The sequence below is a fragment of the Lontra canadensis genome, unplaced genomic scaffold, assembly GCF_010015895.1.
Source record: "Lontra canadensis isolate GAN:19392208 unplaced genomic scaffold, GSC_riverotter_1.0 scaffold35, whole genome shotgun sequence".
Classification (NCBI taxonomy): domain Eukaryota; kingdom Metazoa; phylum Chordata; class Mammalia; order Carnivora; family Mustelidae; genus Lontra; species Lontra canadensis.
Genome location: NW_022631029.1, coordinates 10352957 through 10370697, shown reverse-complemented (window position 1 = coordinate 10370697; position 17741 = coordinate 10352957). Strand labels below are relative to the sequence as shown.

Genomic DNA, 17741 nt, shown 5'->3' with positions numbered 1-17741 from the left:
TGGGCTCAGGGCTCCAAAAGCCAAGGCTGCCACACCTCCCACTGCCAGGCCCCATCCTATACCTTCCACCCTCCTGGCCTCCCAGATAGCATGGGTCTGAACCTCCACCATGCACCCAGCCTTGTAACCTCCCAAACCCCTTATCCTCTGTGTCTACCTCTCCTCTAGCTTTCTGGCTCCTAATCTCCCAGGCGCTGTCTGTCCCCAGGCCCAGCCCCTGGTCCCCCTTATACCCATCTCACCTCTAGCCCCACCAGCTTCTCAGGGATGCCCTTCATCCACTCGCGAAGTTCAGCCAGCTCCTCGATGCTGTTGGGCTTCTCATAGATCTTGCGGCTGATACTGCGAAATTCCTCACAGATCTGGCAAGGGGCGGAGGGCACTAGGGAGGCCATGTACCCGCCCTATCCTTTCCTGGGGCCTGCTCTTCCTTCTTGGATCCCAGTGTCTCCTGATAGGTAACCGCCCCCACCCTACCACATCCTGCAGCTGACTTGCTGGGGAGCTGAGGCCTCCCTAGCCTCCTGCGCCCAGCCAACACATGCATGGGACTTCTAAGCCCACCGGCACACCCCCGGCTCCATGAAATGGCCCATCTTTGGGAGAGATTCTCAGGTCTTTCCAAGTCTAGGGAAAGAGGTAGCAGCCCCTATTTCCTTAGACCTTCCATATGGGACAGCTCCCCTTAAACAGGCTGGGGGGTCAAGGCAGGATGACTTCCAGATTCTTCCATTGGCCTGGGCATCTGCAGACAGCCCTCGCCCTGCCTAGGGACACCTTCCTTATTCATGGGAGCTCACCGAGGATTCGAGAGTGAACGCATGTCGGTGGCTGGGCACTTACACTGTCCACCTCCTTGTGCAGGTTCTTGGCCAGGATGTCCAGCATGGAAGTGGCCAGGGCCTTGCGCTTCTTGGACAGGCTCTGCTTGACGTTGTCGACATTGATGTAGAAGGGCCCAATGACGATACTGCTGGGCAGCGAGCTGTCCAGGATCTCTTTTTCCCGAAGGTGGGTGAGCACCACCTCCCGTACTTCCGAGGCTGTCGGGCAATGCGTCTGGTAGTCTCTGTGGACAGGGGACACACATGAGGGGCAGAGGGTGTAAGTGGGTGGCCAGGGGTCACACCGACACCCAGACGCCCTCAGATGTACGCACGCACTTGAGGAAGGTGGCAATGTCGTTGTTATTCAGCTCCAAATACTTTTGGTACTCCCTAGCGTAAGCCTGCAGTGGGATCATGGCCTTGCGCACAGCATTGGCTATGATGGCCCGCAGCTCCTCCACCAGTGGCTCGTGGAGCCCCACGGACTCCAGTAGGGGGTCACCGCTGATAAAGATGTCCTCCATCACCAGCTGCAGAGCCAAAGGCAGGGGGTGAGCTGGATAAGCCACAGGGCTCAAGCAGAGGGGTTGGAGATGGGATCCGAAGCCTGAGCAGACAGAAGTGTGGCCAATCACAGGCAGCGCGGTGGGGGCGGTGGGCAGCAGTGTGACCAATCACAGACAGTGTGGGGAGGGTCAGAGCAGCAATGTGACCAATCACAGACAGCGCAGTGGGGGTCGGGGACAGCTGTGTGGCCAGTCACAGTGTGGGGAGGGTATGGAAGAGGGTTTGCTGTGGTGTCTGCCAGCACCCTGTTGACAAAGATAGGGCTGAAGTCCCCGGAGCCCCACCCAAGGGCAGTGTCTTCCTCTAACCGGGCCTAAGTGCAGAGCCCAGGAAAGGAGCAGACAAGGCCGCTGGGTCACTGATGGCTCTGGCTACCCAGTAAGGAAGACAAGAGGGGACTATTTCCAGGAGCTCTTGGGCCGGGAGGAGTGAGATGTAACCCGGTGTGTGATGAGTGGGGACTTCTGGCAAGAGGTCCTGAGTGTGACAGTCAGTCTTTGTCCACATCTTAGCTGGAGAGAGAGGCAGGGAGCTGGGTGGGATCAAGAGAGTGGAATTGGGGCCAGAACAGCTGTGGCAGGGGTGGAGAATGAGTCGCAGGTCTGACACTTAGTCGCTTTGTGCCCTCTTGGTGCATGACAAAATGGGGATGCTTATGGTTCCCAGCACAGCTTGTGGTGAGGATTAAGGGAGTCCTTCAAATATTGAAGGTCTGAGCACTCTGCTGGTCAGATGGGAGGCCTGAAATCAAGTAGAACTGCCCTAATCCCATTGGCCTGTGGCTGGGTAGCCACGAGCAGCCAGTCCAGCAGATGCCCTGGGCCTTGAGCTGTGGCCTACCTTCTCCAGCTGAGGCACCGCATGCGTGGACAGGATGCCCTTGTCAAAGAGGTTGAGCAGAGATGTCTCGAAATGCTCCAGTGGTGTGCTGTAGTGTACCCCTGAGCTATCCAGCACCAGGTCCACAATGAAGAGGGGATTTTTCCGGGGCCTGTCGGGTGATAGCCTGACTGTGGGCAGGCGCCCAAGGAGGCCTGTGTGCAGCATATCTAGCCCTCTGCCCTCCCTGCCAGCCTGATGGTTCTCAAGCTTCTCCATGCATGAAAATTGTCTCCTCCCTCCTTCTAGAAACCTCTAAGTTACCAGAAAAACACAGAGCAGCCAAAGATTAATCCACCCCTGCCACTTGCCCAGAGGTCCACAGGTACCAGGAAGAGGGAGGACCACCACCAGGCAGTCCTGAGGTCATCAGGGCAAGCCAGCCAGACCTGGGTCCTTGCGGCACCCACGCTCTCCCTGGGAGGCCACCATCTTTGACTTCAGATGCCTACTACACGCCAACAACCCTCAAGCTTCCCAGCCAGTCCTCCCTGCTGCACTCTGGATTGCCATCCATCACCTACCTGACTTTATGGGCATCCCAAACACAGCTCCCCTCAGGGCTCGGTGCTAGCGGTGGACCATAGGAGTCAGCCTGTCTCCTCCCCTCCCCTCCTTCCACTTCCCCTCCTCCTGCTGCCAGGCCCATAGCACTGCCACTCAGGCACTACCCCAAATCTGCACCCCTCCCAAGTCCCAGTCACATCATCCTTTTCAATGGCAGAAAACTTGGTCTGACTTGCCTTCTGCCTCACTTGTTCCCACAAATCCAGAGCTTTGTTTAATCAGGGTGTAATTCCCCTCTAATGGCTGCTGACCACACTTAGACTAAATCTAGCCCCCAACTGTGACCCCAAGAGGTTCTTTGATCTGGCCTGTCCCTGCGACTTCTCCCATATCGTCCTGACCAGCCCTCCCCACTCCAGCCATAGCTGCTGGCCCTTCCACCCTTGACAGCCCTAAGGTCTTCCTCCCCTCCGAGCCTCTGCATGTGCTGGGCCTTCAACCCAGTGCCTCTCCCTCACATCTCCTTGGCTGCTTTCCTCTCAATCTCAGGTCTTGACTCAGAGGACCCTGACCCCGTGGCAGAGTCCCCTGCCCCACCCTGGTCTGTCACAGCCCCTGCAAACATTGGCAGTGACCATCTATTGATTCACTGGCTTGCTTCCTGTCCCCCATGAGAGCAGGAGTCCTCCCTCTCTGGTTCCGCTGGAGCCCCACCTGGTCCATGGCAAGTGCTCAAAGAATATTTCTTTTGACTGAGTAACTCAGGGACTGATGGAGAAAATGAAGGTCACCCAGAGACGTGCAAGTCAGAGCTGGCGGGACAATCCCTGGCCACCAGGGCCAGGGCTGGGCTCTCCCTGCCATCCAAGACCTGGCGGTGCTGGGCACCTTGGTCCCGGCTGCCCCACTTCCCCCACCCCTGCCTGTCTGGCCACCCAGTGCCTGCGCTTGGCCAGCCCCACCTGTAGGGGCTGTTGATGAGGTCATCGCCCCAGACCATGTGGTCGGGGCAGTCCAGCACGCTGCAGCAGGCGTCGCTGATGAACTGCGAGAAGCTGGCCAGTGAGTCCTGCACCAGGAAGCGCAGCGTGTCCTGCAGCATATACTTGAGCAGCTCCATGAGCTTGCGCAGTTTCGACATGAGGTACACCTCCCAGCTGGTTTCGTAGAGGTTGTACCAGCCCTTGCTCATGTCCCGCAGGCTGCTCCTCATGGCCACCTTGAGCGTGCTGATCCAGCTGTCCTTCAGGAACATCTGCACCTGGAATGGCCGTGAGTGGCATCAGGTGGGCCCCCCGGGAACCTGCTGCCCACAGCCGCCACACTCAGGGACCCTAGACACGAGGGTGCTGGGGCAGCCTCAGGACCCAGATGGCCAGGGAAGGACCCCCAGCAGCCCCAACTGACTGCCGAGCCCCACAACCAACACCCTCCCATGATCCTGGGGACCAGGGCTCCTCTGGGGGAAGGAGGGAGGAGGGGAAGCAGAAGCAGGGCTTTTCCCCCAGCTAAGGGAGAGACAGAGAGATGGAGACACAGTCAATGAGCAGAGAGACACACGGAGTGAAACAGGAACGGGGAGCTTTTTTCCTGGAGCACCTGGTGATGGTCTCCCACAAGGCTATACCATTTTCCCTCATACCCCCATCCTTAGCAACTATGTGGAGTTCCTGTTATCCTTTCCAAGACAAGGGGTCTGCTTCAGAAGCCGCCAGGATTGGATGGAAAGTGACCCGAAAGGGAGCCTACCCTGGGTCTCCTCTCCTCTCCTCTCTGGGATGAGCCATCCCCCTGGGCAACCCCCACCCTTCCACAAGGTCTAGGTTTAAAAACAGGAGCTCACGGCCTCACTGCTGGCCAGTGAGCTCCAAGGCTCCAGCCTGTGTGTGGCCCTCCAAGCCCCGGATGCCCATGCACCTGTGAGAAGGTCTGGGATTGAATCTGCTCGAACTCCTCTAGGCGGCTGTACTTGGAGAGGTTTGAGTGGAACAGGGACATGCCCATCACCTTGTTGCACTCGGCCCGCACCTTGCTGAGGGCCATGATGACCTCTGGCCGTGTAAGCAGGGACACAAAGGTGAAGTCTTCCTTCTGCTCCCGGAAGGGGTAGTTGGGAACACTCACCAGCCCTGCAGGGGTAGGGGTGGAGGGTAGGGTCAGATTGGCCTGGGACACACCAGGGATTAGGAGGGGTCTACAGGTAGTAATGGAGAGATACAACTCCTGTCTCCTTCCAAAGACACACCCACCCTCCAAAAGAGACACCCACCCCAGAACCCCTCTCTTCCCACAGCCTGCTGAAACAGCCCTGCAGCTCGCAGTGAGCTGCCGCTCTGGGGTAAGTGGATCCCCTCCAGGCCCCTCTGCGTCCCTAACCCGTTTGAAGTAGATGAGAACCACAGGCCCTCTCCCCCTTCACTCCTGCCCACTCTGCACATAACCCAGCACCACGCAAAGGAGATGTGGGCACCAGGACCCTCAGAGTGCCCACTGTCCACACCCCTGACCCCAGCTTCCTGGGCACTTCCCACACGTGGCAGCTCAAAGTCTAGGAAATGAAATGCACAGGCATCAGGAGAGTTAAAGCAAGGAGGGCTTGGGGGAACTCGTGTCCCTACTTGGAGACGCGGTCTGCCATGGGTCAAACGGGGCTGTAGCAATGTCATCTGCCCGCTGCTGCTGAATGTCCTTCAGACCGTCAGAGCCCTTCTGTCCACTTCTGAACGGTTGCTGTCCTCTAACCCATGACCTGCTTCCTTCTGTACTACTCAGACTACTGGATTTTATTTATGTATTTTTTTTAAGAGAGGGGGATGGGGAGATGGGGAGAGGGAGAGAGAACATTTTAAGCAAATTCCATGCCCATGGAGCCGAATTTGGGGCTGGATCTCACGACTCAGATCATGACCTGAGCTGAGATCAGGAATCAGACGCTCAACTGACTGCACCACCCAGGTGCCCCAGAAGAGCCTTCATGGACCGCCCCCCACTCCCCCTCCCCAGCACCCTAGGCAGCTGGGGAGGCAGCAGGGTAAGTGCTGGGAGTGTTGGGTTTACAGACCACCTTCCAGGAAGGGCGGGAGGGCTCTGGCTAGGCAGATGGCCCTGGGGCCCGCCTTTGTCCAGCCGCCCTCACCTTGCCTGGGCACCTTCTCCTCCTCCTTCTTAGGCAGGGTCACATAGGAGAACGTGTCAGGCTTAGAGGAGACAATCTGGTCAAAGGTGATTTTGTTCATGCTGCGCTCATAGTCCAGGTTCACCTCTCTGGAGAGGCTGCTGAGGTGCTCCAGAACCCTGCCAATGGGGAAGGGGGACAGGGGAGTCACCCCTATGCTGTGCGCTGGCTGGGGCCCACTCTGTCCTGCCATCGACCTGTGGGCATGTGTTTGGGGCTTCCCCTCCAGATTCATGGGCACATCTCCCGCCTGGCCCCAGCCGCTAACCTCCATCACCCTTGTCCCCTGCCTCTTAAGTGTCAAACCCTCCAGCCCCGACTCTGCCTGTTTTGCTTCTCATTTCCCTGTGTCATCCCAGCAAGGCATCCCTGCTGGGATGCCTTGCTGGGATCCCTGCCTGTTCCAGTTCCAGTCCATTCCCCACAAAACTCAAGTTTGAGCACATCCTTCTCTTGCTAAAAATCAGTCCTGGGCCCCTGCATCCTAGGATAAGCCAAACCTCTTCTTGGGACCAGCCCCTCCCTGTTCTCCTCTCTGGTCACCTTCTTGTCCCCACCCCCACCCCAGCTCCAGCCACAGACAGCGCCCCCTGGGTTCCTGGAGGCACTCTGAGCTCTCATCTCAGAGCCTTTGCATACGCTGTTCCCTCCAGATGAGGACAGCCTCATTTGTGCCCCAAAGTGCCTCCCTGGCTCAATAATCCTAAACGCCTGAGGGCATTTTTTCATTCATTCACTGTTATTCCCCCAGCCAGAATCATCTTCTCTCCTTACTTTTTCCAGCACTCAGCTCAAATGTTACCACCCCAGTGAGGCAGTCTCTTGATAGGAGAGTCCCTCCACAACATCTCTATTCCCTTGTCTTGCTTTGTCTCCAGCGTATCTGTCAAAGCCCTGAATCACCTTGCTTTCTCCTTGTGTGTCTCCCTGGCCAGACTGAAAACCCATGAGGGCAGGCCCTTTGTGGGTGTGTTTGCTGCTGCGCCCCTGTGCCTGGCACAAGAGGTAGACTTGCTTGCCTGCCTGATGTCCACTTCCTCCTCATTGCACGTTCCTGTTGTTCTAGGACTCTCTCCTTTCTTACTTGACTTAGGGGACATTGACCTGTCCCAGCTCTGGGGTCATCTCACCTAAGCGAGTCGTGATCAGACGGATCAGACTGTTAATTGGTTCAGGAGTGGGAACACGATCCAGTTAAAATCAACAACTGAGGAGCGCCTGGGTGGCTCAGTGGGTTAAGCCTCAGCCTTCGGCTTGGGTCATGATCCTAGGGTCCTGGGATGGAGCCCCACATCGGGCTCTCTGCTCAGCAGGGAGCCTGCTTCCTCCTCTCTCTCTGCCTGCCTCTCTGCCTACTTGTGATCTCTGTCTGTCAAATAAACAAATAAAATCTTTAAAAAAAAAAATCAACAACTGAAACAGAGCTAGAAAATCGATCCCCTTGTCCCATCCTCCTCAGGACAAATTCTGTAGTCTTGTTCATGCTCCAGAGTTCCCTGTGAGATCAGAGGCTGTACTTCTCTTAAAACGCCACCTCTCTCCAGCAGCCTGCCTCCATTATATCCCGCCACCTCCCTTAGATGTCTCTGGGGAAGACTCTGTCAATATATCATTTGTACAAGAATCACCCTAAACAGGCCCAGCTTCGAGGGAATCCAATCTAGGGCAGGACCCGGTGGAATCTGGACTTTGTGCTTCTGAAACTGTTGCTGCTATCCACCTGGGGATGAAGCCAGCCCCCACCAGAGACAGAGTCCTCACGCACTGAGCCAGGCATGTCCTGCATCCGATTTCTAGTTATCAGCAAAGCTGTGCATTTGCCTGCTATCTAAGCCAATCTGAGCCCAGCGTATTTGTTATAAAGAGCCCAAAACATTCTCAGTGATACAAAAGCTGAGAAAAGGAATTCTGGACAGCCAAGGGAATGGCCACATCCATGCCAACCTCCCCAGATGTTCCCGAAAGACAGAGGGAAAGAAGAAAAAAAGAAAAGGCAGGACAAATAACACAAATAGCACAAAGGAAATGCCCAAACTTCACATTATCTTTAAGTAGAAAAACAATGGTCAGTTCCCAACAAGCTGCAGCTCCCCCTTCTGCTGCCAGCCTGCATGGAAGATGGGGTCAGTCTGCTGAAAGAGGGGTAGCCCCAAGCTTGGTCTGAAGTCCTGTCAGAAAGAGAGAAAGTCCACCCTAACTGCGAAAACACTGACTGTGAGTCTGGGAGACTCAGAGCACTTGGACAAGGACGGGACTTCTGTGCATTCATTCGTGGTAACATTCTTTGAAAGGCTTCATGACAGAGGAGAGGGAAGGTGAAAGAAAAGGACAACTTTGGAGATTGAAGGGTGAAGGGAAACAAATTAAAAGTTAAAAAATGGAGTCCTGCAAGGTAAGAAAAAACAAACAACTTGGGAAGACAACCCCTCTCCCCAACAAACGGACACACACACACACACACACACACACACACACACACAGAGCTATCCACTTAGGAAGAGGAAAAAAAATGGTTTGCTCTCCTAACAGAAGAGGGCGCTCTGGAATTAGGAATCTTGTAAATCATCCCACATCCAAGGACTGAATGGGAGAAAGTAGATGACCCTTGCAGGAAACTACTGAGAGAGAGAGAGAGAGAGAGAGAATGAATATCCACCTACCTGAACAAAATTCTCATCCAACCCTCAAAAAATCAAAGACAAAGCAGAAGAAAACTAGCACAGCATTTCAAACCAAACTAAATATCTTCAAACAAGTGTTTGGGCATATGAAAAACACCTTGAATCGGAATTTCACAACCAAAACACAGAAGTGGGCAAATAACAGGAAGAAACGAAAGCTATTTCATTGAACTCAGGGAAAAAATTGAAGAAACAAAATTATTTCTGGAATGGAGGCAAAATTAAGAGGTGCATAAGGAAGAACAGAATCAAATAAAAAATGTAATAAAATACATTGAAGAAAGACCTGAATATAACCAAGAAAATGAAAATGAGGGGAAAAACAGAAAAAAGTGGCAGAAATGGTTAAATTAGAAATAGGTAAAGAAGAAGCAAGATATGGGGAGCCTGGGTGGCTCAGTTGGTTAAGCCACTGCTTTCGACTCAGGTCATAATCCCAGAGTCCCAGGATCAAGTCCCAATCAGGCTCCCAGCTCTGTGGGGAGTCTGCTTCTCCCTCTGACCTTCTCCCCTCTCATGTTCTCTCTCTCTCTCTCTCTCTCTTAAATAAATTTAAAGAAAAAAAAAGAAGAAACAAGATAGATGATAGAAGAGATAGAGAAATATAAGGGAATCTGATAAAGAAAAACAGGGAAATGGAACAGAACAAATATTTAAAACTATAATCCAAGAAAAATTCTAGAAATAAAGAATATCTCAATTTATGTTTTTAAAAGGCCCATTTGGTACTTATGAAAACTGACCTAGAATGGTCATACTCTAGTATGATATAAAACTGACTGCAGGGGAGGAACGAACAATCCTCTTTTCTTATACTCTTCTAGGTTCTTGGCTGAGGCTCTGTAACAAAGGCGGATTAGCAAGAGAACAGCTTACAAATTTATGTTTCCCTTGACATAGGAGCCTTCATATGAGACATACTCTAGTAAAATGATTAGACTTTAAAGATTAAAAACAAATTAAAAAAAAAAAAAACCAAGGCCCCCAAGCCAAAAACAAATCAACTGATTTATTTTTATTTTTTATCAAGGGAAACTCAAGGGAAGGGGAGTTAGATTGGCACTGGGCTTCTCAAAATCAACATTCAAAGCAAGGCAACAAAAAAAGTAACATTAAAAACAAAACAAAACAAACAAAAAACCTCAAGAAATAACAGTGTGAAACAAGAATTTTATATTGAATCAAGTTGTCTGTCAAGTTTTAAACATGCAAGAACTCTAGGAACAATATACTCTTGAGCCCTTGGTGAGGAATCTACTAGAAGAAGAGCTTCACCCAACCAAGAGATTGATGGGGTTCAGGACACACTTCCCCAAAATGGCACCTTCGCATACTGAATGTTTTAAACTGAAGGAATTTGAGACATGGCTTCCCTGAAGCAGGTCATAAGATCCTCAGGAGAGATGTGTCCTCCTTATACGGAGAGGAAAGGGCATCCTCAGCTCCAAGATGGAATGACACCAAGAGGAATCCCAGTGAAGAGGTCTCACTGTTTTCCTCAGTTTACTACCCTTAGCTCATATCCTTCTGTCTTGCCACAGTTCCCACAGCCTTCCATCCTTCATCAAACCTAGCATAGGTTTAATCTGTTCAGATCTTCATTTCCTTACAAAAGTTCCTATGTCAAGGGAAACATAAATTTATAAGCTCTTCTCTTGCTAATCCGTCTTTATTACAGAGCCTCAGCCAAGAACCTAGAAGAGTATAAGAAAAGAGGATTGTTCTTTCCTCCCCTGCAAGATGATAGGAGAAACTTCAGGGAGAAAGTCTGATATACACAGTCAACTTAATTGTAGATTTAAGATTAAAACAAAGATGGGGCGCCAGCTGGTTCAGTCAGTGGAGCACACAATTCTTGATATCAGGATTGTGAGTTCGAGCCCCATGTTGGGCATAGAGCATCCAATCAATCAATCACTAAAATTTATTTTAAAAAAATAAAAATAAAACAAAGAGAGGAGAATGGAAGAATATTACATTAAAACAGTAAGGAGAAAAAAGCAACTAAAAATGGGAGGAGGGGGCGTCTGAGTGGCTCAGGAGGTTGAGCCACTGACTCTTGGTTTCGGCTCAGGTCATGATTTGGGTTGGTGGGGGTGGGCTCCTCGGATTGAGCTCCACAAAAGGCTCTCTGCTCAGTGGGGAGGCTGCTTCTCCCCCTCTTCCTGTTCTTTGGCCCCTTCCCCTGCTCGTGCTCTCTAATGTAATTAAATAAATCATTTTTTTTTTAATGGGAGGAGAAAGGGATGAGGAAAGTAGAATAAAGTCAAGATTATTACAAAGGAAATCAAAGGGATTAGAAGGATAACACTAAAAACGGACAAAGCAGATATTAACAGTTTAAATAAGAAAGCAGGGACAGGGACGCCTGGGTGGCTCAGTGCTCAGGTCATGATCTCAGGATCCTGGGATCGAGTCCCGCATCGGGCTCTCTGCTCAGTGGGGAGCCTGCTTCCCTCTCTCTCTCTCTCTCTCTGCCTGCCTCTGTCTACTGTGATCTCTCTCTGTCAAATAAATAAAATAAATAAGAAAGCAGGGACATGGGGCACTATAAAAGGCTTAACTACAAAAGAAACTTCTAAAATAGGGTACAAATCTGCCCAAATGCTGAAAGAAATTTTAAAAAAGTGAGGGGTGCCTGGCTGGCTCAGTTGGAAGATCATGGGACTCTTAATCTTGGGGTTGTGAGTTCCAGCCCCACGTTGGGTGTAGAGATTATTTAAAAATAAAATCTTAAAAAAAAAAGAAATTAATGGGGCGCCTAGGTGGCAGTCATTAGGCATCTGCCTCCAACTCAGGTCATGGTCCCAGGGTCCTGGGATCAAGCCTTGCATCAGGATCCCTTGCTCGGTGGGGAGCCTGCTTCTCCCTCTCCCTCTGCCTGCTTCTCTCTCTGCTTGTGCTCTCTCTCTCTCTCTCTGCCAAATAAATAAATATTTAAAAATAATAATAAAGAAATTAAAAAGTGAAAGAAAAAAGAAACTACATCACATAAAGAAGGAAACAGAATTGAGATCAAACACAGCAGCTCTATCCATAAATACTAATGGGTTTAACTCACTTATTACAAGAAAAAGATTTTTAATTTGACTCATAAAGTAAGACCTGACTATATGCTGATAACAAGAGGCCTCTCTAAAACAAACTAACTCAGAAAGGCTGAAAAATGGAGGGATGGGCAAAAATATATCAGGAAAATGGAAACAACAAAAGTCAGGTTACAAATCCGGCATCAAACAAAGTAAAATTCTGGTCAAAAAGCCTTTGACCAGATCAAGAACACATTTTAATGCTAAAAGCTGCAATTAATAATGATAATATAATACACTCTTCTCTGTGGACAAAAATAAGTAAAGATATCTTAGAAGTAAATAACATAATAAGATAGACTTTTCTGGAATACATGTATATATAAAACTCTTATACCCTAACTATGGGGATATACCTCTTCTCACGTGCAAAACAGAACATTCAGCAAAAAACTGATTATATATTAGGTCACAGAGAAAACATCAGCAAGTTCTATAGAATAGAAATGTTATAAATAACATTCTCTGATCTCAATGTGATAAAAATAGCAATTACTAACAACAATTTAACAAGTCCTTCTCATATGCAAAATTGTAAAACCTGACATTAAACTATTCTTTAAAGAAATGCTAAATACAAATCAGATTTTTGGAATGAAAAAAAAAGTGAAATACTACATATCAGAATCTATGGACTATTTTTAAATAGGTTACCAGAAGAAAGTTCATTAGCCTTAAACATATTTATCAATAAGAATGTAAATAAGTGGGGGTGCCTGGATGGCTCAGTGGGTTAAAGCCTCTGCCTTGGGCTCAGGTCATGATCTTAAGGTCCTGGGATCGAGCCCTGCATCGGGCTCTCTGCTCAGCAGGGAGCCTTCTTACCCCTCTCTCTCTGCCTGCCTCTCTGCCTACTTGGGATCTCTCTCTGTCAAATAAATAAATTTTTTAAAATATTTTTTAAAAAGAATGTAAATAAGTGAATTAAATCCTATCATATAAATTCCTATAAATAAAATATAAATTCCTATAAATATAACGAATATAAGCCAAAAGAAGGCACAAGAAGGGTAATAATAAAAAGTGGACTGGGTGGCTCAGTCAGTTAAGCGTGTCAGTGTCACTTCAGCTCAGGTCATGATCTCAGTGTCCTGGGATCGAGCCCGGGTCATGCTCCACACTCAGCAGGGAGTCTGCTTGTCCCTCTGTCTTCCTCCATCTTACTCTCTCTCTCTCAAATAAATAAGTAAAATCTTAAAAAGAAAAAGTAGAAATGAATGAGGTAGATGTAGAAAACAGTCAAATTAATAAATCCAACTTTTAAAAAATTAACGCAGCAAGCAAATCACTAAGTAACTTAATTAAGCAAAAAAAGGAAGAGAGCATAACTCTACAAAATAAGATGAGACATCAACATCGAAACAGAAAAAAATTTAAATCATGAGACCACCTATCAAAAGACTAGGCAATCATGGAGCTCTGGGTGTGGTGCAAAAACAATGAATACTGTTACGCTGAAAATAAATTTAAAAAAAAAAGACTAGGCAAATATATTGTAAAACCTAGAAAACATGGATCATTTTTAACAAAATATATGATAAAATATATAAAAATATATAAAACATATAATATAAATATAAAAATTAAAAAATATAAAATATATGTAACATATTACATATATAAATATATAAAACAAAATATATAAAAATTGACCCCCAAATTGGAAATACAAAGCTTAACTGGACCAATTCCTGTAGAAATGAAGTTATAAAGGAACTATGCCCCCTAAAAGCACCATGTCCAAATGGTTTCAGAAGGGAATAACCAGATAACCTCAATACAATAAAAATTGTTCCAGAGTACTGAAAAAATGAAGGAAAATACCAATATTCTTCTTATGAAGCAAGCATAATTCACTTTAAACTTGATAATGACAGTACAAAAAAATTACAGACCAACTTTATTTATATCGATGCAAAAGTTCTAGGCAGCATACTAACCAACAGAACCCAATACCACATTAAAAAAAAAAATGATACACCATGGCCAGGTGGGATTTATTAAAGGAATCCAAGGTTGTTTCAATACTAGAAAATCAATTAATATAATACACCATGTTAATAGATCTAAGGAGGGGCGTCTGGGTGGCTCAGTGGGTTAATAAGCCTCAGGGTCCTGGGATCGAGCCCCACATCAGGCTCTCTGCTTGGTGGGGAGCCTGCTTCCCCCTCTCTCTCTGCCTGCCTCTCTGCCTGCTTGTGATCTCTCTCTCTGTCAAATAAACAAATAAAATCTTAAAAAAATATTTTTTAAATAAAATAAAATAAAAACAGATCTAAGGAGACAAATCATGATTATCTCCATAAGTAGTTTAAAAGCCTGTGACAAATAAACACTTGAGAAAACAGAAGTTTCAATGGATATGTTATTAAATAAAGTCCTAAAGCTAGCATTTTCTTAAGGGGGAAACTTACTAGAGGTACTTCCACTAATATTAGGAACAAGGTGAGGATCCACCATCTCCACTACTGTTCAATATTGTACTGGAGGTATTAGAAAATGCAATTAGGCAAGAGAAAGTGATTAGAGGAATAAGAATTGGAAAAGAATAAGCAAAACTATCTCTATTTACAGGGACTGTATACTTAGAAAGCCCTGGAGAATCAATGATAAAACACATTCAAACAATTCAGTAAGGATTGTTTGTAATAGGATATAAAATTAGCATACACAAATCAGTAACACAGTAATAGAGAAAATCCCATTTATAATAGTAACAAAGAAGACAAAATATTTAATATGAAAAACCTACATGAGAAAAAGATAAAGCATTCTTAAAGACACAAAAGTAGTCTTGAACAAATGAATGAACATTCTTTGTTCTTGGATAGGACAGTTCAAGATCCTAAAGATATCAGCTGTACCTAAGTTAATTTAAAAATATAGGGGCGCCTGGGTGGCTCAGTGGGTTAAAGCCTCTGCCTTCGGCTCAGGTCATGATCCCAGAGTCCTGGGATCGAGCCCCACATCGGGCTCTCTGCTCTGCAGGGAGTCTGCTTCCTCCTCTCTCTCTCTCTCTCTCTGCCTGCCTCTCTGCCTACTTGTGATCTCTGTCTGTCAAATAAATAAATAAAATCTTAAAAAAAAAAATATATATAATGCAGGGGCGCCTGGGTGGCTCAGTGGGTTAAGCCTCTGCCTTCGGCTCAGGTCATAGTCTCAGGGTCCTGGGATCAAGCCTTACATTGGGCTCTCCGCTCAGCAGGGAGCCTGCTTCCTCCTCTCTCTGCCTGCCTCTCTGCCTACTTGTGTGTCAAATAAATAAATAAAATCTTTAAAAATAAATTTTAAAAAAAATTAAAAAAAATAAATTTTAAAAAATGCAGTTCCATTAAAAATACAAAGGGCTTTTCTTTTGTTTTGTTTTGTTGTTTTTTTTTTAAGAGAGAGATAATGCAAGTTTTGGGAGGGGCAGAGGGAGAGAGAGAATTCCAAGCAGGCCTCACTCTTAATGTGGAGCTTGACTCAGGACTCAATCCCCCCTGAGCCAAAATCAAGAGTCAGATGTCCAATCAACTGAGCCACTCAGGCACCACCAAAATACAAAGTGTTTTTAAGATAGAACTAGAGGAATTGACACAATGCTCACAGGAAAATAAGCATGCAAATTCCTATCAAAATTCTAGCAACGAGAAAATCCCAACAACACTTTTTGCGAAAATAGAAAAATCCATCCTAGAAGTCATTGGAATCTCAAGAGACCCAAATAACCAAAACAATCTTGAAAAAGAACAAAGTGGGAGGTCTCAGACTTTCTGATTCCAGAACTTAATGTAAAGCTGCAGTAATCAAAACAGTGTGGTACTGGCATAAAGTTACATAGACCAAAGGAAGGGAACAAAGAGTCCAGAAATAAACTCTCAATATATATGGGTCAAATGATTTTCAACAAGGATGCCAAGACCATTCAATGGGGGAAGGAACAGTCTTTTCAACATATTGTGCTAGGAAAACTGGATCTCCACATACAGAAGAATAAAACTGGACCCTTAGCTAACCTCATTTACAAAAATTAACTCAAAATGGATCAAAGACCTCATGTAAGAGCTAAAACTATAAAACTCTTAGAACAGATGGGGGAAAGCTTCATGACAGTAGATTTGGAAATGATCTCCTAGCTATGACACTGAAGGCACAGGCAACAAAGGAAAAAAATTAGAATTCATCAATGTGAAAAACCTGGTGTCCTAGTAATATAAAGGACACTATCAACAGAATAAAAAGGCAAACCAGGAGATGGGAGAAAGTACCACATATCTGATCTGATAAGGGATTGATATCCAGAATATATAGAGAACTCATAAAACTCAACAACAAAGACCGAACAGCTGGATTCAAATATGGGCAAAGAATTGTAATAGACATTTCTCCAAAGAAGGACCTACTAATGGCCAATAAGCACATGAAAAGATGTCAACATCACTAAGCATTAGCAAAGTGCAAATACAAACCACAATGAAATATCACGGCACGTCCATTAGGATGACTATTGTAAAGGAAAAAAATGAAAAGAAATGTTGGCGAGGACGTAAAGAAGTTAGAGCCCCGGAGCCCCGTAGGTGGGAATATGCAACAGGGTGCCGCCTAAGGCAGCTGGATGATGGCGTCTCCAAAATTACAAACAGGGCTTCGCAGATGCCACTGACGCCACTGGAGCTGTCCTGTGCCACCCTACCATGGTCAACCCCATGATGTTCTTAGACATTTGCCATCAACATGAGACTTTGGGCCATGTATCTTTCGAGCCATTTGCAAAGTTCTAAAGAGAGCCAAAAACTTTTGTGCTCTGAGCATAGAGAGAAAGGATTTGGTTATAAAGTTTCCCGCTGTCACAGAATTATTCTAGGGTTCGTGTGCCAAGGTGATGGCTTCCCACGCCATAATGACACTGGTGGCAGGTCCAGCCAGAGGGAGAAATCTGATGATGGGAATTTCAGCCTGAAACACATGGGTCCTGGCATCTTGTCCATGGCAAATGCAGGACCCAACACGAATGTTCCTAGTGTTTCATCTGCACAACAAGGCTGAGTGTTTGAGGGGCAAGCATGTGGTCTTTGGCCAGGTGAAAGAGGACAGAGTACCATGGAAACCATTGGGTGCTTTGGGACCAGGAATGACAAGAGCAGTTCACCATTCACCATTGCTGACTGTGGAAAAACTCTAATAACTGTAATGTGTGTTTTATCTTAACCACCAGACGGTTCCTTCTCCCATCTGTTCATAATGGCCTACAATCTGTGCTTTCACTGTAGTTCTTTGGGTTCCATATTTTCCATACCCCTCTCCAAGTCTAGATGGATTGCAAAGTTAAGTTTATGATTATGAAATAAAAACTAAACAACAACAACAAATAAAATTACCATATGACCTAACAACTCTACTTCCAGGTGTATGCCCGAAAGAATAGAAAGCAGGGACACGAAGAGAGATTTGTACACCCACGTTCATAGTAGCCAAAATATGGCCACAGCCCAAGTGTCCATCCCCAGATGAGCAGATAAATAAGATGCGGTATGTGCACACGATGGGCGATTACAAGGAAAAAGAGGAAGGAAATTCCCACTCCTGTTACAATATGCATGAACCTAAAAGACATTATACACAGTGAAATGAGCCAGACACTAAAGGAAAAGCCTGTATGATTGCCCTCATACTTAGAGCAGTCAAATTCACAGAGACACAGAGTAGAAGGGTGGTTGCCCTAGGCTGGGGGGAAATGGGAGTGGGGAATTATTGTTTAATGAGTACAGAGTTTCACAAAGTTCTGTGGATGGACAGTAGGGATGGTTGCACAACAGTGTGAATGCATTTAACTTCCCTAAGCTGTGCACTTAAAAACAGTTAAAATAGTAAATTTTGGATCCATACCACACACTATACATAAAGATCGAACAAGGATATGAAACCATACAAGTACGGGAAGAAACCCTCAGTATGGGGAAGGGTCCTCACTATGACTCAAAACCCAGAGGTAATGGGAGAAATGATTAATAACATTATCTAGATAAATATTTTT

General features: G+C 46.6%; 1 protein-coding gene across 2 annotated transcripts in view; it reads right to left on the bottom strand.

Moving 5' to 3' along the window:
- The window catches only part of DNAH1 (dynein axonemal heavy chain 1), a 75354-nt gene that overhangs the window by 44345 nt on the left and 13268 nt on the right, over nt 1–17741 (bottom strand). For both annotated transcript variants that reach the window (XM_032868239.1, XM_032868240.1), the window contains exons 9-15: nt 5917–6074; nt 4698–4909; nt 3743–4041; nt 2235–2385; nt 1164–1357; nt 844–1069; nt 243–362 (exon numbers count right to left, since the gene is read on the bottom strand). In XM_032868239.1, coding sequence (XP_032724130.1) covers nt 243–362; nt 844–1069; nt 1164–1357; nt 2235–2385; nt 3743–4041; nt 4698–4909; nt 5917–6074 — 1360 coding nt within the window. The remainder of the gene's footprint in view (nt 1–242; nt 363–843; nt 1070–1163; nt 1358–2234; nt 2386–3742; nt 4042–4697; nt 4910–5916; nt 6075–17741) is intronic.